Genomic DNA, 23,954 nt, shown 5'->3' with positions numbered 1-23,954 from the left:
AAGGGGCCAGGCTCGTCTCTGCTAATTGCTATCTTAGCTTCTGAGCTGACAGGAGGGAAAACAGAGGGGGCCTTATTTCTGGCAGTGAGTGTGGCACACACTGCTGCACGCCCCATCCATCACCGATGGCTGCCGCTTACAGCAGTGAACAGTCCCGAACAAGTTTCTGCTTTGCTTCTCCTCAACCTCTTTCACAACCTACCCCCAAGCAAACGCTACCCTCTGGCGAGCCTGGTACTCTCAGGAAAAGCGGTGAGTAGAGAACACACAGGCACACAGAGACGTACAGGAGCTTGCCATACGTGCAAGCTGCAAGTGTTTCACCTGGGCACCTTCGCAGTAGAAACCTAAGGCCTTTTCTACCCTGAGGTCCCAGCAGCAATGCTCTGGGAGGACTTCTGCTGCTGCAGTTTGTCACCACAAGCAAACGGGATTCTCGCCTTCACAGCATCCTGGAGAAACATTGCCTAATTCGGCGCCCAATGGAAAAAAATAAAAAATAAAAATCAAATGTGGCATCAAAGCGACAGCCTGTCCCCCCTGCGTCAGGCAGCACCACGCTGCTGAGGCCCCCGCTCCTTGCAGCACACCACCACCACCACCACCTGCTCCTGGAAGGGGCAAAGCCTTCCCCGTGGCTCCGTGCACCACTTCAGGTGCCGGAGTCTGGAGGAGCTTGAGCTCTTTAAGGGAAACTCCTCCCTTATTCCCATCCACCACCACAGCATCATGTCTTGCTGCAGCTACTGGCATATCCTGTGCAACCCCATCCCCCAATATGACTGCATTACAAACAAGGCTAGAAAGGCAACAACAAAATTTAAGGACCGCACTGAAGATGAGCAGGGAAAAAAACACCCACCACCAAACAAACAATGAAAGGACACACACTCGCAGGTAACACCAATTTCTACTTTGCATTGAAGGTGGCTTCTTTCAACAAAGCAAAAAATAATAATAATAATAATGAAAAGGAGAGAGAGCGAGCTAAAACAGCACGGGGGCGAGTGGCGAGAAAACGGGCAAATATAGCCTAACAGCAGCTGTCAGCCTTTCGTATGACTAGAGGTTGAAAGAATTCATGACTTAAATCAGGCATAGATATGATATTTCATAGGTAAATAGCCACTCCATTTCAATCAAGCTTGTCTACAGCATAATAAAAGGAAATTCTAGGAAGCAAAACACAAGTTACAAGCATAGACAGACATTTTGCTTACAGGTACATTTTACAAAAGAATGGTGTGTGTCTCTCTCTCTATGCAGTATATACATAGATAGACAGACAGATTAGCTAGCTAGAGAAATCAGATATATTTGCTTGAACAGTCTCCTTACTCACAGAGGTTACTGTAGCTCCAGCAGTTACCCATTGGTCAAAGAAACAAAATGCACAGATCATCAGTTTATCTATAGCGATACCAGCTAATTCAATTGCTGCTGTTCTAGTCAACTGGAATCAAAATAGTTTCAAATTTCCTGGCAGCTGCTGCCCTGCACTGCACACAATGATGTAAATGGAAGCTTTCTGAGTATTATGAAACTGATGGGGGAACTGCAGTCTCATTCAGTCTATCGCCGGAGCTAAGGAGTCCACCTTGGCAGCTTGCAGGGGGAAAAAAAAAATCTCCTCCAGCACAGGCTGCCTGATGATATGCCAGGGAGATGTTTGTGCTTAACTGCCGGTTATAATAACCGCGTTCGTAGAGGAATAAAGGGGCAGAATGGTGATCCTGAGAGTGGCGTGCTGGTTTCAGAGCAGAAGGCGCCTGACGGCATTTCAGCGTTACCGAGCTGGAAGGTTTCACACAACAGTGCAGGCATCTTGCATGTTATTTCTCCGCAGCTCCTTGCGCTGATCACTAGCAGCATGTAGGTGAGACCGCATGCAGAACCATACCATTTATCTTCTCCTGTTGCGGGCATTTATTGCCTTTATTTGTAAATGGCAAATTAGGGCCGTAAAAACAATGGGTGCACTGCAAGGAAATGATCTCTGGGTGACAAAGTTTAATGAACAGATTAACAGCAGTTACGGCACGGTATCATTCCTGCACCTTTCTGGAGAGGGGGAGCCACACGCATCGTGCACTCCCTCGGGCAGCAACTTCAGTGGTAACTAAAACTATTCGGATTTATAAAGCTGTGCCTGCGCAGGCTGAGCTGGAGCGGCCCCTGCCTGTGGGAGAGCAGGGATGCTGCCACACCACCATCAGCAGCCCTTTTGCCAAATGATGTCATTCTCCGTGCCGTGATAGTCCTGTGTTAGCCAAAGCTGAGTGAAAACACAGGTTTCTGCCGCTTGCAGCCGCTCTGGACTTTTGGGCAGCTTGCTCACCTGGGGAAGCTGGATCCAGGCGTCCACCAGCCCATCAGCTTTATGCAAAAAATAGGTTGGTGGAAATATGGGAGCTGACAGAAGTAGGGAGAGCAGGGCAAAGAGGTAAGGGAGAAGTGCCTAGAAAGTAAGCACAGGTTAAACGCCACTGCCGCCTCCACGCTTGCCTTAGCAAACACACAGTGGAGGTGAGGGGAGCCAATACTGATACAGATGAGCCTATGCATAAGAAACAACCATGCAGTCTGGGATCCCTCACCCCAAAAAGAGAGGACCAGAGGGGGTCACTGGTGAGCCCCAGGGGCACAGACCTGGTGATGGCTGACAGCTCAGAAGTTAAACTGACCGGCACAGGGCAGAACACCATCCATCCAGCACTAGCAAGGACCACCAGGAAACCTCCAACCCGCAGGCTGCTGGAAGAAGTTACCAGGGAAGTACTGCTCTGTGTAGTTCTTACTTAGTTCCCTAAATTCTGGTTTTTGGCCACAAGAGGCTGCAGTAGGTGAGCCTTCAGTCTGCCCCAGGACAGCCACTCTCACACCAGGTACATTTACCAAGAGCACCTCCACCAGCTCCTTCAGCTCCAGCTCCTGCAGCCAGTGATGATGTGACACGCAGGTTATCACTGCTTGGGAAAGGAAGACGGAGGAGTTTTGAGTGTAAAGCATGTCCACTAAGAAAGCAATGACGAGAGCAGCATGTAAAATGTATGTGCGTGTGCATGTGTGGTTTTTTACAATTGCAAGTCTTCTTGCTCTGTTCCACATCATGTGCTTTCTGATGGAAAGCCTTAGGTAAATAACGTTGTGACCCAGCTACGTATTTCTGTTACAGATTCTAGCCATTTCCCAGTGGTAAATGGGGTTTGGAAGCCTCCGGTGTAACTCAAACCACACTGAACTAACAGCCCTCCACTGGGCACCTCATCGCTCCCCATGCTGCAGGAAAGAGGGCACGCTGCCGCAGCAGCTCGCAGGCCCGCAGTGAGCTCAGAAGAGGACCCAGTCCAAAACTAACATACAGCACGTGCTGGGAGAGCTTAGCGTGAGGGATTATCCACTACAAATTGCTGCATGGGCCACAGATGGTCAGTGAGATAGCTTGGTCCCCAGAGTCATTACCCTGGAAAGTGAAAGGGTAGACTGAAACAGCTGCTAGCACAAGGGGGAGCGGGAGGGAACACAAAGGGAAAAACTGGGCTCACTACCCTGACGTCAGTGGGTCTTGTTTTATGCAAAGCATTTCATTTCTTTAAAGGCACACCGCCTGCAGTGACAGAAAGAACCTTAAGTTTGGGTTTTAAAAAGTTGGAAAATATAAGCATTAAGCTCAAAATTAAAATGGTGAATCCAAAAAGAATCCTAAATTTATATTTTTTCCATTGCTGTGATTTAGAAAGGAAGCTCCTAACAGGTGGTTTTCCAAGTGCAGATAGATACAGCATTATCAAGAATTATTTAAAAAGTTCCCTAAGAACCTCTGGCTGAAAGCACAAACTTTTGGAGCAGTGACAACCCACAGCTGCTCTGACACCCACAACACCTATAAAGTGAAGACTTTGTAGCTCCCTCAATCCACCTGCATTTATGTATTTAAAATATTGTATTTTTAAAGAATCTTTTTAAAACCTTCAACAAGTCCTTTAAATGGAAAGATATTCTCAAATAAAGAAACCGCTCCAGACTTCAAAGTAGAAATGACAGCTTAAAAACAAAAAAAGCAAAAACAAACACACAATTGCTTACCAATCTGAGAAACCCTGCGTCTTTGCAGCAGCTACTGAGGAAACTAGACACACCCCTGTGAGAGGATGTCATTTATTGCATTTTGAGATTTGGGATCAATTGGCTGGGCTAAGAGAAAGCTGGGTAAGCCATCTTCAAAGCATCCCAGGAGCTGGATATTGAGTTAAGCACACAGCAAAAATAAAAGTAGAGCATAGAGGGACGTGCGTTTCCCAGGCTCGGAGTCTTTGCTGCTAAAGGTGCAGCTGGACATGGCACGGGTACTCTTCAGCAAGCTAGTACAGAGAATGAGATTCCCTTCCTCAGTAAGCTGAATGGTGGTCAATAAACAACCCAGGGGTCCAGAGCAGAAGGCGCTCGTTAAAGTGTTGAATGTGAATAGGCAAGACATTTGCTGTACCATGTTACATTTTACAGTGTGGTAACAAGCCAGAATTTCATCTACCCATGTAATTTTAATTAAACGTCTTCTACATGTTCATTATCAAGCCACCTTTAGCAGCAGGACACTACACTGCTGTTTCTCCATAAGCCTTTAGAGATAAACCAAGGCTACAACACGACGGAGGGCTTCTGTCTGTGTGCTGCCTACCTCCTTTGTCTCAAAAGATGACAGGGCTGTAGCAAAGGAGAGGAGCGGAGCCGATGGCGAGGATAAGCAACGATGCAGCTGTGCCCCACCGCGTCCACATACGGCCGGTCGATCAAGTCAGCCAGCTGAGCCCCTCCTTTTGTGCCTTGTGGACTTGGCTTTGTTGTTCTGGGAAAGCATTTCTGCCCAGCTGCTGCTGAGCTCGGCCCGCACCCCATATGCTCTGGGTTCCCAAAGAAGGCCAGCCACCACCAAAGGGCTGCCAGCATCACCAGGCCCCCAGATATTTGTCCATTTGGTGTCAGGGCGTTCCGCCGCTCCAGCCGGCAGCCCACAAATGGGGAGGTAATTACTGCCTCAACTCTGGCATTTCCTAGCTGCTGAGTGTTTAATTCTGCACCTTAAAAAAAAAAAAACAATAAACAAACAGCCCATGTTTTAACTATTATTTGTACTAAACCCTTGGCCTTCAAACAATTTTGTTGTTTACTGAGTCAAGGATGTGGTAATCTCCTCCCTGCAGCTGTAGGTTATGATAACTTGAACTACCCAGCTTTCAAGTGCAGGTCACAAGACATGCAATTTCCTCCTGCAGAGCCATGGACCTCGCGTAATGCCTCACTGCCAGCCAAAGAAGACAGCAAACATCAGGGACAATTAGGATAAAACATAGTGATACCAAACTACCACTTAAAAGCTCCTGCTCTCTTCATTGTGTCAGCAATGGCAGTAGCGCCCCAGAAAGAACAAAAGCTAAGCTTACAGATTGAAGAAGGCACAACAGAACGATGGAATTTCAGTTAAGAGTGCATGGGCACTACAGGTTTTAGCTATGCAGGAATCCAGTCTTGCACGCACCCCTGTTAAATGTTGCAGGACATATCTAAAATGAACATTTGACATACTTAACTTCACAGGCTCTGGTCACTGTAACATGGACTTCAACCCTCAGAAAATACTGTTTTGTACTTTTTCAGGAAAGCAGAACTGCAGAGGAAAACAGCGCAGGGTGCCTAGACTTTCAAGACTGCCTGGAAATGCGAAAGAGCAAGAAAGGAAAACATGACAAAGGGCGGTATTATCAAAATGGACAGAGATGTGGTTAAAGCACTGGGGAAGACTGCAGTTAGCAATCCATGCTAATATGAGGATGATGCAGTACGTGAGCAAATTTGATGTAAGGGAAGTTTTAGAGTGAGGATCAGCAAGGTGTCACATTGTGCAGAGCAAGGAGGATGCAGCAGAGCTGGACATGCATGATTGGAAGTGATGCAGAGAAAGAAAACAAAGCAGAAGAGCAAAGGTCAACCTAGAAAGTCAGCAATATGTATTTTACAGAAAGATAAGGGGGTAACTTTCTCAAGGCTGCTTAAATCAGCAATACAGGGCCACCATCTGGACACAATACTGGGTAATGTTCTCAAGGGGACCCTGCCTGAGCTGGGAGGTTGGACTAGATGATCTCCCAAGATCCCTTCCAACCTCAATTATTCTGTGACACTGTGAAAAAGGGTGTACAAAAAAAAACAGCCACTGTGTGCTTCCTTAGCTCCTGAAAGAAGCCAAAGAAATTCTACAGCAAATGCATTTATTTCCATGATTCAGGTTCAGGAATGGGTATGTGGCATGGATTAAAGTACATATTTCACTTTCTTCTGCATGTCAGCTCTGGCACTGTTTGACCATTGGAAAGGTGATTCAGCATGCACTGCCAGAAGAAACTAAACTTTTTTTTTTTTTTTTTTTTTTTTTTTTTTTTACTCCATTTTTGCTGGCTTACACTTGCTAAGAAAACAGATGAGCACAAGATCTAGCATGAGACAATCCGCGGCAGCATGCGGCTGGGACCATCTCTTCTGGCAGAAGCAAGCTGTTAAATGAGCTCAGTTGCCTCATGACACCTCACTGTACACAAAACAGCGAGTGACAGGCTTTCCAAAAAGCTATTTGTTTCACCAGGAATTCAAAAACAAGCTCCTTCCAGCAGCTGTTGGGAAAGACCAGATTTGCATAGCAACCCGGGAACTACTTGTACAGGGTTTTTTTTGTGAAGAATGAGATTATACACTTAGCTACAGAGGAGGGGTGAAAGCTTTCCCCTTCTAGAAGTATCAGAGAAAAGACTGTTCATGAATCTTAAGAAGATATTTGCTTCTTAACAACTCCCTTGGATTTCTTTCATCAAGTAACAGGGATTAGGGAGGTCTTGGATTTTGTGTTTCTTTAAGCAATTATTTTGTAGGGTTCCCCTCCTCTTTTTTTCTTTCCCCAAGGAAGCACTTTTTAGGACTAAGTCATTTGTCAAAACTCTTTTTTTTTTGGTATTTAAATGTATGAACTGCAAAGTCATAACAATCAGTACTCTGCAGCCTGCCAAAGCCTAAGAGATAGAGCTGCTCAATAGAGAGCACTGTTTGCATGGCCAGTTCCAGAGGAGGATACGTTTCCAGACCCATACAAGTGCCCTTTATGTTAACAAGGCTGAGAAGACGTCTTGTCCGCTCTGGCTGAGTTCAGATTTTAGAAAATATTTTCTTTTGCTGGAGGCAGAAGGCTGGGGTCCCACCGAGGAGCAGGGCCGCGAGGCCATGGAGGCGGCACGCTGCAGCCCCACGAGTAGGCCTCGGCAGGAAAACGCGTGTCCCCTCATCCTCCCTGCACACAACGAGGGTCCAGGGGCCTGCTTCTGTGCTGATACATCTGCCCACCTGCCTCAGGGAGGACGACCAGGGACAGAGGAGAACCAGGGACAGAGGAGAAAGGAAAGCCAGAGAGGAGAGTCACACACTGAAGACCAAAAGACGAGTACAGAGACGATCTGGGATTGCAAATCTCCCAAATAAGAACAGACCAAGGGCAGTGAAGGAGAAAAAAGAGGAATTGTTTGCCATGTGGTAGCTTTATTAGCACATACATTTGAATATAGCAATGAAACACTTCTTCTACACACATTTAACCAGGTATTTTTTTCTTCTCCTGTGAAAATGACCGCTAGCTTAAACCTGGAAGGCAAAAATCAGCACAGCAGCTTATTAGCAGTCTGCTGTCTCCAGAGAGAGACCAAGGCAAACAGAAGTGTTTGCTACACCATCCCCCAGTCATTGTCCCTCTCTGTGAAGTGTCTTCTCCAGTACAAGTATTTCACTACCCAATTAAAAAAATCATACTCTCAACAGCATCCAGCAGGGCTTCGGCAATATGGCTGTGTCTGAGAGAAAGGACAAACTGGGAGGCAGAACTAATTAAGCCATTCAGCAGCTTATGTATTATGTTCTCATTTTCTGAGGCCAGCCAAGGCACGAGTGAAACCTCTTTAGGTCAGATAAATGAAAGTTCAGCTTTACTGCCCACACTGACAAGCTGTTCTCCTGATTAAGTTTACACACCAGTGCTGCTCCTGGGCCCTATTGCTGTCACTTGTTTGTTTGAAATCTTACATACTTTGACCCATGAAAACCATGTCATCTTTATTTTAAAGGCAACTTTAGAAAGTAGGAGGTTGGTTTGGATTTTCAGTGATATTTTTTTCCCTTCCCCATCTAACACAGAGAAGGAAAGAAAGACTTTCAGGCATAACTGCTTCTCCCGAAACAGTCTTCATCCCCTGCAGATACACCATGACATCTTCAACATGGGTTAAATCAAAGGAAACTATGATTTGGTGCATAGGGACCTGGGTTTGTACTACTGTGACCTGAGCCAGCCCAGTTGTCATCCATCTCCAGTAAATAAACAACTGATACCTTGAAGAAAACAAGTAGAAGGGGCAGCACCATTCTCATGCATCCATTTTGGTCTGGCATCTTCCAGGAGGAGGAGACTGCCTTTGCCTGTGATAGCAAGAAACCAGCCCGGGTAGGCACAATGCTGTGCAGCTGGGAACCTCAGTTTTGGGCAGGGGAAGAGGGGCCTCGAGGAGAGCACATATTCTCATCCTGGGTGGGGAAAACACACAGCAGAAGCAGTACAGTTTGGCAGACCTTTATCACAGCCAAAGGCTGTTTTATCACAGACCCCTTTGTAGGGGGCTGCAAATCCCAGGCTGGCCAAGTACAGGTCTAGCTGGCCAGGACACGGCGAGAAGGCTCTTCTAGGTCCCATCCAGATTTCAACTTCTGCAAATCTGCTGAAAGGAGAGGGACCAATCTGCCATAAGGGAAGGGGCCCTTTCTGAGACTCTGCTTGATATTTATCACAGACATTAATTCTGTGGGCATAATGGTATAGAAGAAGCACCTTTACAACACGGTTTTGGGGTACAATTCACAAATGTTAGATGTTAACCACTTAAATATTTGGAAACTCTCCCTTGAAGTCACACCCTTTTCACTGGCTGTTAGCCCCTACTGGTGGTTTCTGATTAATAAAGCTACAGAAGGAGATTCAGAAACAAGGCAAGAAGCAACACAGGAAAAATATGGCAAAGTACACACTTAAGCCAATAAAGCCGCCCTTTATTTTAACTCTAAGTACCAATGCAGCACGGAATGCTCATTACATTTGATAATTGTTTTGGTTAGTAATGACAATAGATTCACTTGGATTTATTAGACACAGCATGCTTTATTTAATGCCAGTCTCTGGAAATGTACTAATGCCTGCTGACAGTGCTCTCATATTGTCTCTCCCCAAACAAGAAATGAGGTCATTGTGATTCATGTAATAATGTGATATACATTTCTATGGCAATTTGTAAGTTTTTAAAATTCCTAAACAAAAGCATCTGTGTGGTTTTGTTTATCCCCCTGCTCTGCAACTAGGATTTCCCAAGTGGAAGACCTAACTTTAGAAAATCCAGGAGAAGCTGTTACTCACTTTCCAGAGCTCACTTCTGCTTTTTCTTTTTTTCTTTATTTTTTTTTTCTCTTGACTGAAGTGGAAGACCATACACAGCTTGTTCCTGTACAAAGTGCTGCCCTTCTCTGGCAGGAAGGGAATCTTCTTTAATTAAAAGTGACATTCCAGAAAGTTTGCAATTTAGAAAGGATCAAGGTGCAAAGAGAACAGCCTGAGGAAATGCTTTTGCAAAGAGGGCAGGGATTGGTGGTAATTAAAATGAAGCAAAAGAAATAGGTATAGTAACTACTAGTAACTACTTTTTTTTTTTCTTTCTTTCTTTGTCTTCTAAGCTTGGACTGGGAAAAGGTAGAAAACGCCCTCCATTTACAAGAAAAACATAGAAACAAGACTGATCCTTAGGCATAAAATTAGATACTACATCTGGATAACGTGGATTACTAAATACAGAGGAGGGAGCAGTTCAGGTACCACCTTGAATATCTAAATTAAAATCTTATCTACCTCTAGCAGTAGGAACAGCAGCGTGCAGCTCATGAAGGGCATTCCTGGAAGGACTGCCAGGCAGAGCCATGTTTTGGCATGCGGAGTGCAGACACGTGGCTGAGATGGCTCCACTGCAGAGAAGGGCTGAGGCTTCCTCTGCCAGCCCTTTGGCTGAGTGTGACCGGCACCCAAGTCCCCACCATCACATCGAGGTGACCCAGGTGAGCCAAAGAGACAGGTGGGGGCATAAGACAAGGAACTGCTGCCATTTGCTGTGGCCAAACCGTCAGGGTCCTTTGGTCTAGTACTGCGTGCCAGCAAAGAGCAGCGTAGCACAGCGAGCAAGCCCTTGCGGGGTCATTCAGGAGCAGCTTCTGCAATTCCTTCCTGAGGGCCTTCAGAGGATGTTTTTGCACACATTAGTGATAAATTGCACTTACCCATTTCTGAAGGCTTCTCTTCTTCCAAGCCAAATAAAAATTCATATTTGGCTTTGGCAACAGTCTGGGCGTGAGCCGATACATCATTATCCCACACAAGTGCTTCTGCCTGCAGAGTCAAAATAAACAAAGCTTATCTATCTTTTAGCCAAAAAAATGGCAGCAGGAACACGAAATCCATTCAGGTGGGCTGTCAGGTAGGATTTTCAAAGTGCTAATTGTTCATTTATCTCTATTAGCATCACACCATTACCACCACTAAGATCAAGAACAGCAGACCTGAGCGAACTCACACTGCCTTTGAAGGGCTCATCTCTGAGTCTCTGAACCCAAACATTTCAGTATCAAGCAATGATCATTAGAGCAGCCAACACCGCGCCCCCTTAGCAATCTTAGCCACTGCAAGGCCAGCAGCACTGACTAACCACGTTACACCACGTAAGACTGAACGTGCCTAGGCCATAGTACAGAATCACAGAATATTCAGAGTTGGAAGGGATCCACAAGGATCATCAAGTCCAACCCTTTGGTCTGCACAGGACCATCAAAAAAATCAGACTATCTGTCTTAGAGAACTGTCCAAACGTTTCTTGAACTCCGAATATCAGTATCAGAAACAGTAAATTCAAGTAAGGATGTCACAATATTGGGACCCATGAGGAAAAAAAAAAAAAAAAAAAAAAAAAAACACATTTGGAAGGGATGTCTTTTTGAGAGGAGACTGGGGTGAAGAAAGTGAGGAGAAAGGGCTACAACAACAGGGAGGGTCAGAAATGTGAAAAAGGATAATAAGGCAAGCAAATACATGGCCAGTGATATTTTACAATCCCTGTCCTCAGGATCCCAGGCCCGTGCCTGACCACCACCAGCTAACTCAGGATGACAACCCGTCCTGTTTTTATGATCCACCCACACAAGTCAAACCTGCTTGTGCAGTCATGAGGAGGCTCAGGGTGGTCCTCCTGGCTAGCAGGGGAGCACCTGGGAGGATGGATGGACAGGCAGATAAAGCATCTTGGTGTCACGCAGGCCTGGTGCCACCAGCACACACCCACCGCTTCCTACTCATACGAAGCAATTTGAGAGAAAAAGGTCCAGTTTCTCAGAGAGGCTGCATGACTAACATTAAAATTACTTTTCTGAACAGGTGAGGACAAATCACATCTCAATGGTGAAGTATACACCAGCAATAAACTGTGGCGCAAATACTGTCTGCAGTCAGCTTTAAGTTGCTATCCAGCTGGGCAAGACAGAGCCTGTAATTCTTCTGTCTGAAGTGACAGATGAAATAAATCATTAACTCTATAAATTCTTCGGTGACCTTTGTATTCACATCCTATGTCTTAGGCAGCCAGTTCTTACAGCCTATCAAGTCACATCATGGTTCACACTGGCAAAGGCCCTAGCTTACAAAAATACTCTTAAAAAAAAAAAAAAAAAAAAAAAAAAAAAGAGTCAGATGGAACATTCTGCCCCCCAGGACAATAATAACTTTCATGCACTTCCAACAAATACCTTAGGGTAAGCGTCAGCTACAAACAGAAATTCAAAGTACAGGAGACGCATAATTCACAAGAACACACGGTCAAGGCTCTTTAATCAGAGATGGATGGAATCACAAATCTATACATTCCCCCAGGGCCAGCTCTACAACAATTACATTTTCTTCTAAGACCACTATGACAAATAACCATCTTGCCCTGTGCCCCTGTGCCCTAGAACTGCTCCAGGCTTTCCTAGACTTCTTTCCCCATTGCCTCTCCCACACCTCTGTGTTGAACCAGTTCTGCAGAATTGAATCCAGTACACGTGTAATAACTGAGCAATCATACATGAGGTTCTTGGTTGTATTTATCATTCACTGGCCTAACTATTCATCACCAGGGCTCCAATAACTACTTTGATGGACCTCCTAACACTAGTTGGCCAAATACTTCAGGAAAAACATGAAGAAACAGAGTAAAAACTTCCTAGCACAAAGACAAATGATATCGTGACCAGGAAGATGTGTTCATTCACAAGATTTGTGGCAGGAAGAACTGGGGAACATACACACAGAGTATGCAGAAGGCGGCTCTCAGTCTGAGATAACCTGGTCAAGAGCAGCTTATGGAGCCAGATGAAAATTCAGCCTACACAGTTGATTCAATGGGATGTGATGGCTAAACTTCTGGCTGGTGCCAAATCCCACCTACACATGAATGAAATAGTAAATAAAATGCACAGAGCAGTCCAGTTCCTCAGCAATCAGAAATTTCTGATCTACACACCTCTGAGATACAGCATCTCGATTCCTCAGCACTGCTCGTCAAGACTTAACAGATATCTGCTGCACTAAGTCTCCTTGTCAGCAAACACATTTCCCAAATGCCTGTATTTGCCTATACCTTATCATAAAGCATTGAAAAAGATTTCAGTTCACAACACCCTCTGCGTCACCCAGTAATAGGATGAAATGAATGATCTTTCAGTTTACAGGGCAGCACTTATCAGTTTGGTGCCTCGGCAAGGACAGCAAGGCCTTCATCTTGGCACCTGAAAGAGAGAACTTCATTTTCAGAAGCGCTCAGCACTGCTGATGAGAATTCCATATAGTGGCTGGTGTATGGAAACAACTGAGCCGAACATCTGTCTAGGCTGTCAGAGCAATATAAGGATGTATAAAGGTAAAGCAGTTCACAGCCTCCAGATCCAGGCTTGAGGATAAGGTCATCGTATTTCATCCAAACAAAAAATATTTTTAAAAAAAAGAGAGAGGGAGGGAGAGAATGTGAATGCTATGAGGCATGAACTGCTTTTAAGACCATTGCTTTATGGTGGTCCTTCCTTAGAGACAGCGGGAAGAAGAGTTAGAAAACAAGGGAGAGAAAATTTGCTCTCCTTTTCTTATCTCAATCTGCCATTCACCCAAATCTTGCTGAAGTTATAATGCTGTGATGGTTTTACTCGAGTGGGCAGCCGAGCTCCACCACAACCGCTCTCTCACTCCTCCCCTCCTCAAAGAGGAAGGGGGAGAAAAGACAACACAAAGAGCTCGAGGTTTGAGATGAGAATGATTTAATTAAGGAAAGGGGAATGGGGAGAAAGAGAAACAAAAGAAACAACAAGGCCGCGCGGAAGCACAGAGAGAAAGAAAAAAAAGTTATTCTCTACTTCCCATCAACGAGCGATGTTCGGCCACGTCCCGGGAAGCAGGGCCTCAAAACGCGTACCGGTTGTTCAGGAGAGACCCTCCCCCATGAGAGCCCCCCTTTTATTGCTGAGTGTGACATCAGGTGTTATGGAATATCCCTTTGGTTGGTTTAGGTCAGCTGCCCTGGTGATGTCCCCTCCCCATCAATTGCCCACCCCCAGCCTGCTGGCTCTTGGGGGCCTGGAAGGAGTTCTGATGTTGTGCCAGCACTATGCAGCAATAGACATAACACTGGAGTGATACCAGTGCTGTTCCAGCTATGAGTGCAGAGCACAGCATTGTGTGGGCTGCTGCAGGGAAAGGTGACTCCATCCCAGACAGACCCAACACAAATGCCCCTGAAACTGGGAGCTCAGAGGGCTGGGCAAACATTCCTGGAGCTTTCCAGGCTGCATTAGCAAGGATTAAAAGAAAGCAAGATTGAAAAGGATAACAAAAAAACCTCCTGCTTAAGCCTTCTCCCTCAGTTCAAGAGGAAAGAAATCTGAATCCGAGTCATCTCATTTCATAATTGCTTCCCTCAGAGGGATTTAACCACCACTTTTGATGCATCTGGTGTTTGTCACCGCCAGAGAGGGTGACGCTCACTCAGAGCATCCATCCCCTTAAATCAGCCCAGCTGTACATCCATTTCTCATGAGCCACATACACACTATTTTTCAGTCCGATTAAGCTCTGGGCAGAGCAAGCTGGCAGCAAGCTCCTGCCCATTTGTTCACCCCTCTTGGAGCCCTTTCTTGTCTCCTGGATCACGTCTGACCAAGCCTGCTCCTCTGGGTCATGGATCGTGGTTGGGAGTTGGTGAGGCTGCATCTGCCTCTTGGGAGAATTTCATTTAACGTTTCCAAGTCTGTGTTTGCCTGCATGTGCCAGTCCTCACCCCTCAGATCTAACAACACACTGGATCTCTCTGTTGATCCTGCACAAGGCGTTGGCATGAGCCAGCAGAGGTCCCACCTCGCTGGTGTTTTCATCCTTTCCCTGAGGCAAAGGAGATGGCTTAGGAAGTGCCCACAGCACTTGTGTTTTAAGGCTATCACGGGAAGCAAAGCTGCTGAATGCACGTTTCAGCACCAAAGTGAGCAGCAGGAGGATGTTAAGACCTCAGGGGTCCTGCTCCTCTGGCGTGAGCTGCCACGTACAGGTAAGTCAGCCATCTCTGCGCAGCTCTGCTGCCCAAATGCTAACCCGAGCAGCTGCAAGGAAAAACCATTGCCACAGCCTGTCCCTGAAAGGTGGCTTGATCCAGACCCAACACAAGAGTTGTTTGCCTACTTTCCTGAAGTGCAACATCTCTTGCTGGCTGAATTTGATTCCAGTTCCAGTTACGAGCTCCCCTCATGCAGCCCCAGATATTTAGATGGTATGGCTGAGTCATCAAAACCTGAAGGAAATGCTTCTCCTTTCTCCACAGAAAGAAAGCATCAAAACATCCTCTTTTGAATTTAACTGAGGTTCTGGCTAGGACCTCTGGGGACAGACTGTTTTCCTCCTGTGGATTTTTTTCCCCACTAAATACCACACAGCATTTACTGAGGAACACCAAAGTCTGGTTCTCTCCCTACCTTTTGGAGCCGAACTGCTAGGAGAGTTGGGCTCCACCTCCGCGGGACTCAACAGCAGGAAACAACATTGTCCACAGCTGCTGACACCAGAAGCGGGCTGGTATCAGCAAAAAGAGATGGTGTGAACCCCTGACACTTGAAGCATTCACACTTAGGGCTGTGTTATGTCTGGGAACATCTAACAAGGGGCAAGTGTTCAAAGGAGCAGATAATAAACTGAAAAAACATCAGCCTGGGGTCCCTTGGACCCTCTGTCAGGACAGATGTTGTGAGACAGACCATGGTGACTCCATGCAGGAGACCTGATAACGTTGTGCTTGGGCAAGAGCAGAACAGGACGGGTGCTCAAGCCTGAGCCTTCAGGAGCAGACAAAATGCTTGACAGCAGGAGGCCAGTCATGTTTAAAACACACCAGCAGGGAGGGGTCTAAGGACCCGAGGGCACGGCATGGAGCTGGGACAGGGGAGGGTCAGGCTGGGGGTTAGGGAAAGGTTCTGCACCCAGAGGGTGGTCGGGCACTGGGACAGGCTGCCCAGGGCAGTGGTCACAATACCGAGCCTGATGGAGTTCAAGAAGTGTTTGAATAATGCTCTCAGACATATGGCCTGATTTTTTGGGTGATGCTGTGTGGATCCAGGAGTTCAAACCCGTGATTCTTGAGGGGGGTCCCTTTCAACTCAGTACATGTTGTGTTTCTGTGACCTCTCACGAAGGGCTGTGAGCCAGGACAGAGAAGTGAAAGCACCCCTGGGGGGACTGCTGCAATTAAAACACTGCCACCCTACCCCCGGAAAAAAAAATATATATATATTAATCTAATTCTTCTGGGCTTACAGGAGGACCCAGAAGGAACTGGGCAGTTAGCTCAGGGGTTTCCACAGCTAGGTCACACCACGAGGGAGCCTTGGGGGAGCCCTGTTTTTGCCCTCTCACAGCTGCGTATCTCCTCCTTCCAGGGCTGACCGCCTTCCCCTCGGCTGCGCAGCTGCTGGGAACCAAGCATATTAGAGGTCAGCTGTGGAAGATATCACAGACACACTCAGACCATTTCTAACTCCAGGATTGTCCTATCCTCACTTCTTCATCATCCTCCATTGCAGCAAGCAGCCAAATGCCTCTCAGCAGCCTATCATGCACCCTGATCTGGTGAGTTTTAGCTCTCAGGAGGAGTTTAGATGTCTACCTTCATGTTCTCTTCCACAGCCCAGAAGTTTCCTCAGAGAGTAGCTGAAACTGGTAAAGAAGCTAGCTTCAAAAAATATATGAAAAAATACATAAGGGAGAGGCAAGAATGACGGATGGAAGGTTTCCAGAGATCTGCAGCCTTCTCAGCAAGTTGCCAGAAGAGCAAAAGGGAGAACATCTGAGGCAGGCTGCCATGCCATGGTCATTTCTTCACAGAGACACGCAGTGAGAGCTTTGCCCCTGCTGTCACGGATGGACAAGCCTCCCAAGGGCCGGGTACCACTAATGGTCAGCCCTTGTTTCTAAGCACAGTTATCATTCCTGTGTGGGCGTGAACTTAGCAAGTCTTCGTGCTTTTGACAGGTTGTGCTAATTGTTCTGAAAAGACTATTTCTGTTGAGCTTTTCTTGAGTCCCTTTCCTAAGTAACAGGATGAAATGGGGAAAGCTGGAGTTAAAATAAACTTGCTAGCTGGTGAAAGCCAATGCAATGACAGCAGGGAGAGCTGAGAGTGCTGGTGCTCACAAAAAGACCGCTAAGAAGGTTTGTAGTTTTTATTTTTGTATGACCTCGTACACCATGTTCGTGCTTTCCTCACACACCCTCCCACATGCTAATATACATGTTTGCAATTTTTAAATTAAAGCATTAGTAAATGGATTAAGACTGAAAAGAACAGGAGTTTTGCATGGCTAAACCTCACCTGGGGCTGCCAAAGTCACTGCCAGCAAAGGTTCTGGAAGAGAAGAAATCTCAGCTTGTGGTTTAAACTAATTTCTATCAGTAGTCACAGGGAGGTATCTGCAAAGAGACAGGAGGTAGGGGAGGAAGGAAAGGGCTGGTGTGAGGGCACTCCCTGTAACCATTCTCCAGCAGAAAAGCTTGAATTATACCAAGGGATAACAGGTACAGCTTTCCAACTGAAGGAAAGAGGTGGCTGAGAGATGTATAGCAGAGATGCATGCAGGCACAAGGGGTCTGGAAAAGCCTGTGAGAAGTGACCCACTGCCTCTTTTAATACAACAGCCAGAGGACATCAGAAGAAGGTACTAGGAGTCAGCATCAAACCAAGCAGAAGGACATGTTTCCTCACACAGTCTGTAGTCAAACCAGAGAGCTCCCTGCAAAGCAATGTCATGGAAACCAGAAACCTACAGGAGCTGAAAAGGAAGGCAAACAATCTCAAGGGGTACAAATCCTCCATGCAGGTAGAAAACACATCTACCTCACAAAACTCCATGCTGAGCTCTTCCCAGGCACCTGAGGACATCCACGACCACCTACAGGCTGCTGGGCTGACCTGACCGTGGGTCTAACCCAGAAGAGCCATCTGCTCTTACCTGCTTACCAGGCTTTGGCATCTCCCTGTACGAGGCAGCCCTTGGGCTCTGCAGATGGGCAGGCGGCTCCACTCCTCCGTCCCCACCGCAGGGCTCTCCGTGGCACACACCCTGCACCCTCACTCGCCCCAGGAATTTGCCAAAAGGAACTGGGGCTCCGCAGGCTTTTCATTGAGCTCGGGACGCTGACGAATTTGTTTACCAGGAACAGCCTCCTGGGAAGTGTTCAGGATGAAGAGAGCAGAACTAACAGGGCACAGATACTATCGAGGCTATTCTCCCTCCTCAAAGGCACACTTCACAAAAGTTCAGTGTCTGATGAGAGGCTCGATTCAGAAACTAGGCACAAGAGACTCCTCTTAGAAAAAGCCATGGGAACAGTGACTAGAAATGCATTCCTTACCAGCAGAATCAAACAGCTGCAGGTAAACTTTGTTTTCAGTCTGCTAGTCTTGTTCTACACCTGTACTTCATTCCGTTTTTCTCCCCTTAAAGAAATGTTTGCTTTGTTGTTTGGTCGAAGCTGTTCGGAAGCAGTCAGCTGCTATACTGAATTAAATGCTTTTTATTATGCAAAGGCTGACACTGTCTGCGCTGTAACTGCGTGAATGTGTACAGCATTTTAATTCAAAGTCTTTATGATTACACTTTACCTTTAAAGGTCACTCAGCATTTTCTATTTGCCGAGTCAGTGATTTTTGATGTGTGCTGTGTGGACCTCAGGATGCCTATGCATTATTTCTAAGGTAAGCACACAGCTCAAGTCAAAGCAGGCCCATCGAGAGGTAGGCTGCAGCTCACTGCATGAAGAACCACCTTCTTAAATATAAAACACAGACAGAGTAGAAAGATCCAAAACATTAAAAGTCACAGTACAAGTACTTTTTCTTAGTTATCTTGGACAGCATTGGGATGGAGTCCTGATTTAAGAAAAATAGCACAAAGCCAGCATTTTTTTACTCAGAGAATTCAGCAGTGGTATGCACTAGACATCTTGCATTTACCTTTTTTTTTTGTCCAATCTGTTCCAAGTATATTTAGCAAACTGACAGACTGCTTCTGTTCAGCAGGTATTGCACTTCCATGATATTTAGGTATCTCAGAAGGCAAAACAATGTTTAGACAGCTACAGGTCTGCCCCACGTGGATTTCAGCTCCACAGAAGCTACAATCTGGTGCCTCAGGAGGCTACCAGAAGTTACATCTGTATCTTTAAGCAACTCTCTTTCAAAACCCAAACCAACATCTGCTGGGACTTGAGAACTTGCAAAGCTCATCCCTTCCTACATGCTGCATGTTCCCTATGTTGAGCAAAAAAATCTGTTTTTATGGATGGATGTAAAGAAAGAGGAGAGTTATCAGGAGAGTTTGTCTGCCTTTTCCAAATCAGCGTTACAAACATGGTTGGTCTAAGACAGTAGCTCAAAGTGACTGTAGTATTCTTTGCACCTCAAGTTCGGGGAACTGAACAGTGAGGGAAGAAAAAAAAAAGGTATTCAGCACAAGAGCAGTTGGAAGAACTTACATTTGCAAAGGTGTAAAAACCTGCATTTCCTCTGAGGCAAAGACAAGCTGTAGAGTTACAACACAGCAAAAGAGCATGCAAAGATGTGTATGTATCTGCGTCTGACCTAGAAACAGCTCTTTGACCCTGCATGACTATTTCATATCACGTATTTAAATTAATTTTACAATGTTCACCTCCATTGTTCTTTCTAAACCTCACCTAGATTTAACAGAAGTTACTCAGATCAGCAACCTGATTAAAGTTTGAGCTGATCCGTCCTCCCCTGGCAGAACTGAGGCAGAAGCTAGGAGTCACACCAACTAAATTTATGTAAGCCTCCTGCTGTGCAGATACTGGGGGCCTGAAAAGACGTTTTTTGCAAGAGAAGACTGCCTGCCTGCTAAGAAAGCATGAGTTAGGGAGTGCCAGCACTGGCACCCTCAGGCAGCCGTGGCCCCAGAGATGGCCAGGAGCCACCACGCAGTTCCAAACCATGGCAGGAAGGCAGAAGAGAAGACACCAGAAGTTATATATTCCCTGCAAGCAGCACAAAGTAGGCCAGCTGGCACACGTGTCCCACTGGTGGAGAAACTAATACACACTTCTTCCTTTTTTTTGTTGTTGTTTTGTTTTCATTAGGCCACGGAGACTCCACACACAAGCAAGCTGATGAAAAACAGAACTCACTGGTGCTAGAATTTGTCATCTTCTGAAGGAAGTTCCTTCCTGGTACCAGCTCTTCTGTTAGGGCTGAAATGCAGCCATATCCCGGGCTTAAGTGAATCTTGCCATTGCATTTGGCACTCGTCCAGCCTGGGAGATGTGGTTATTACCCCAGTGACACTTCCTGTTTGAAAACTGTTGTGAAATAATAATGAGTACAATTTGGAGATAAGCCACCTCTTCCACTGTGGCATTTCACGCTAAGAAAGGAAAGGATGCCGCATTCATCACTTCCGCAAAGAGGGAGGTTTCGACTGTTTAATCTTTGTCATTTGAGTTGTTTTCTTAGTCCTCCCAACCTACGGTGTCAAAGACTCAAGACAATGCCTTCTTGTTCAGCCCTTTTACCAGGCGTCAAAAAAAGTTGCCTTGGCCATGACGAGAAGCCCTTGGCAAGCGTGACAGCTACCTGCATGCCTTGGCAGCCCAGCCTCAGAAGCCCACTCCAGCCTGGTCTCCTGAGGCTGACACCGGTCGTGGCACTGACAACCTTTTTGTACAGTGCACAGTTAGGAAAGCAAGCCATGGCAAACACTACGCGTTTCCAGCAGCTGGAGCTGATGGCTGGAGGTGCAGAGCTCTCGCTCTGACAGACAGCTTGATCCTGTGCCCCGGCAGGTTTGTTTGCTTACAGCATCCAGGAAGTACAGTCAATTCAGGAGCAATTCAAGCTTCAAGGGCTAGATAATACCTCAGCTATTCTCACTCCTCATTCAACCCCATGGCAACCTAGCCTCACCCGGAATCAGCTTCACTCCACCCTGCTTTTACGCCCCATCCGCGACCCATCGTGCTTGCCTGAGACACAGAGCACGAATACCCAGATGCATTAGCATCCCAGGGCCCTGTGGTCTCCGGCAGGAGCTGGCGTGACAGCAAGAGAAGTCCCAGAGCAAGGAGGGGGCGTGCTCAGAAAAAGCATCTGGAAACACACTGCAAGAGCGTACTTCAAATGGTGTAATTCCTGAGAGGAACAGGACACTTACAGCTGGTCTGAAAGTGTCAGGCAGGCACTTACCACTGGGCTGAAATAGCTTTTTCATCCCACAGAAACGTGCTATTTCAATGCCCCCGCCCAGCTTCATCTCAGTGCAAACAGGAAAAAAGGACTGGAAATAACCTCTGCTACCACGGGTGCCAGAGCATAGAAATCCCCTCAGAAGGAGATTCAGACTCCGAAGACACAAATTGCTCAAGATCTGCCTCGGTCCATCTGTGTCCTGGGTGCTCCACATGGTGATGGCCTGGAGGAGCTCTCTGATCACAGATACCCCTCTCAGCCGGACCTCCAGAGGAAGGACCCCCGGCTGTACGTCCCCCTGGGACATGGCAGCCACCCAGGCCACCGAGCAGATCTGGGCAGGACAGCAAGACAGAGATATCCCCCTTCAGCCATGATTCAGGTGCAGCTTTCCACCAAGGTGATGAAGCAGCCCTTCGTGGTGAAAGGAGGACACATGTCGCTGAGCCCCTAAAATTTCTCCCACCTCTTCGGGTCAGGCCTGCAAGCCTGGTGCCAGCCAAGGCCTCCATCTGCGGCAGCCCGGAGATCCCAGCAGCCACATGCATTTCACCAGCCGCAGTGCCAACATGGGGTGGGATGCTCTGGCTGCCTCAAACTTTGAGCCTTGGCAACAGCTTGTGGGTTTTGCCCAACCTTGCCCTCAGAAACATGAGGAGATCGCTACCAGGTACCCCAGGGACCCATCTGCTTGTACTCACCACTGTCTCCGCCATCCCTACCTTTTGCTTCCTCACCAAACCACTACACTGTGCTTCCTCTAAACAACCTCCAAACCATCAGTGCAGGGCACAGCTTCCAGAAGAACCCAAGGCACTAGCTCGCTCAAGACCCCTATAACTAAACAGAGGTACTCCACAAAGCAGCAAGTTGAGCAACTCAAAAAATCCTAGCCTGGCTCCCAGGCCTGTCAGCCCACGTCCCCCAGAGCAGACATCATTTCCAGTCACCATCGGTGCCTCATGCACCAGCCGTGGCCAAAGGATCCTTCCCACATGCTGATGGCCACGTGTGGAGCACGGCTCATGCCACCATGGCCACCAGCCCCGACACCGAAGCTCCCAGCAGCTGGGACGTTTATCCCAAGCACAGCACGTTCGTCATGACAGCTGCTTGTCTGCATAGATGCTCTGTGGCACCAGTCCACAATCCTGATGCAGACCGGCTGCCTCTTCATCCCACAGGAAACGAACTCCAAACTGCTTCTTAAATCCAAGCTTGAAAAACAAAGGCCAAACTCTCCCGGTAACATCAGCAAGAACAGAAAGGATGAGGTGGGGAGGGGAAATGCTCTGAACTGCATCCAGGTCTTTTAGCCACCCAGTTTGACAACAGCAAAGAAATTCTTGCTCCCCCAGTTTCAGCAGCCTTCCTGGGAGGAGGAGGAAGAAAAAATATCTGTTGTGTTCACTAGGATCCTCACTGCTCTTCCGTTCAACCTGATGGCATTAGAAATGGCAAGACTAATCTGCTCAAGCACCAGCAGCACAAGAGGACCTCCTTCATACAGGTACATTGTGCAAGAATTTTATCTATCAAGAAGTCCTATTTTTTTTTTTGTGTATCAAGTTTAGAGGAGAGCAATGCATAACATTCTTGAAATTGTTTTTAACATCACCACTACCACAAAGGAATTTCTTACGCTCTTTTCTACAGCGAACCAAGGCTGTAACTGAATGCAAGCATTTGCACAGGGATTCCCACATGGTTGAACCTCACCTTCTCTCCCACCAAAGGCATACTCCCAAAACCGACGACTGTATAGCCAAACTCTCAGCTTGTGCAAATCAACAGGGCTAGGCCAGACTTACAGCTAGTGTTAAACTGGTAACAGCTGCTAAAGCACATCAACTAAGGATGTGACCGATGAAAGTGCATTTGGAGTAGAAAGAGGTTCCTTTCTGCTAGCTAAACCAGAAAGGTCCGGATGATTATCAGCAGCCTATTACAACTGCTTCAAAAACTGTGTACGCAACCAGCAGTTTCATTAGAAATATTGCATTTGATTTTCTCTCTGTTTTAATGGCCCTACGCACAGACAGAATTAAAGTGTGACTGAAGCTGCAAAAGCAGAAGTAATTGCAGTTACCTATTACACACCCAAATCACTTCAATAACACATAGATGTGTTCTGCCTGACAATATACTAACTGGCACCCTGTGGGAGCCACGTAATTGTTGTTTATGGCACGGAAATACTGTGTCTATGTGAGAAGTTAGCATCTTCTGTGAGTTTGTGTGAAGTTCAAGCTCATTACAACTCTATGTTTATGTTCTCATTGAGAAACTTGGCTTCTGAGCACGGCAGCAGGGCTTACGGTAACATCCTAATAGTGCAGGAGTGTCCCTGTGCAAGTTTAATGTTGTAAAACTTTACACCTTTGGTGAATTCATCTCAACCCTACTCCTCCTCAGAAGCACAATGCTATTAACTCAGCCAAAGATGCTGATTTTTGTGCTACATCTCATTTAATTCAAGAATTTGGCATGATTTAGAGAGCCTGTCAGTGCAGCAACAGTGCTGATTTGTGACACTAACACAGAGACAGAAGCAAAACCAATGATACAAGATGCAGGTTGGGGGTCCCAGCCCTGGGATGGGGGCTCCCAGCGCTGCCTCTCTGGTGATGTTGGTGCTCCTGGGGAGCTACCAGTAGTGAGTGCCTTAGTGGGCTCTGAGTTTTTGCCCCTTAGGGGTATGCACAACGAGAGAGAGAAAGAAAATGAAAAAGGAAACATTAAAAAGAAGAGGGGAAAAAGAAGAGGAGAGGGAGAAAAGAAGAAGAAAAAAAAAAAAAAGAGAAAAGAGGGGAAAAGGGAAAAGAAGAGGGGGAAAGGGGGAAAGAGGGTGAAAAGGGGAAGGAAAGAAATGGAAAGCAAAAGGGAAAAGAAAAAAAAAGAAGGAAAAGAGAAAAGGAGAAGCTAAAAGAAAAAGGAGAAGCTAAAAGAAAAGGAAAAGCTTAAAAAAAATGAAAATACAGAAAAAGCTACATGAAAAAAAGAGAAAAGAAAAGGTAA

General features: G+C 46.5%; 1 protein-coding gene and 1 long non-coding RNA gene across 5 annotated transcripts in view; one reads left to right on the top strand and one right to left on the bottom strand.

Annotated features, from left to right (window-relative positions):
* PSD3 (pleckstrin and Sec7 domain containing 3) overlaps nucleotides 1-23,954 on the bottom strand; it is a 100,145-nt gene that overhangs the window by 75,533 nt on the left and 658 nt on the right. The window contains exons 1-2 of one of the 3 annotated variants that reach the window (XM_035310193.1): nucleotides 17,686-17,706; nucleotides 10,402-10,510 (exon numbers count right to left, since the gene is read on the bottom strand). In XM_035310193.1, the coding sequence (XP_035166084.1) occupies nucleotides 10,402-10,510; nucleotides 17,686-17,706 (130 nt within the window). Of the gene's footprint in view, nucleotides 1-1,342; nucleotides 1,560-10,401; nucleotides 10,511-17,685; nucleotides 17,707-23,954 lie in introns of those variants that run through there. The other 2 variants (XM_035310195.1, XM_035310194.1) reach the window with 2 other exon arrangements.
* Nucleotides 726-9,903, top strand: LOC118156277. 2 transcript variants are annotated; one of them, XR_004746210.1, is made up of 2 exons: nucleotides 726-897; nucleotides 5,656-9,903. It is a non-coding gene; the product is annotated as an uncharacterized LOC118156277 (long non-coding RNA). The 2 variants fall into 2 exon arrangements; XR_004746211.1 differs by having other exon boundaries at nucleotides 5,596-9,903.

Source organism: Oxyura jamaicensis, chromosome Z, assembly GCF_011077185.1.
Source record: "Oxyura jamaicensis isolate SHBP4307 breed ruddy duck chromosome Z, BPBGC_Ojam_1.0, whole genome shotgun sequence".
Taxonomy (NCBI): domain Eukaryota; kingdom Metazoa; phylum Chordata; class Aves; order Anseriformes; family Anatidae; genus Oxyura; species Oxyura jamaicensis.
The sequence above is the reverse complement of the archived record's forward strand: the minus strand, read 5'-3'. Positions and strand labels throughout refer to the sequence as shown.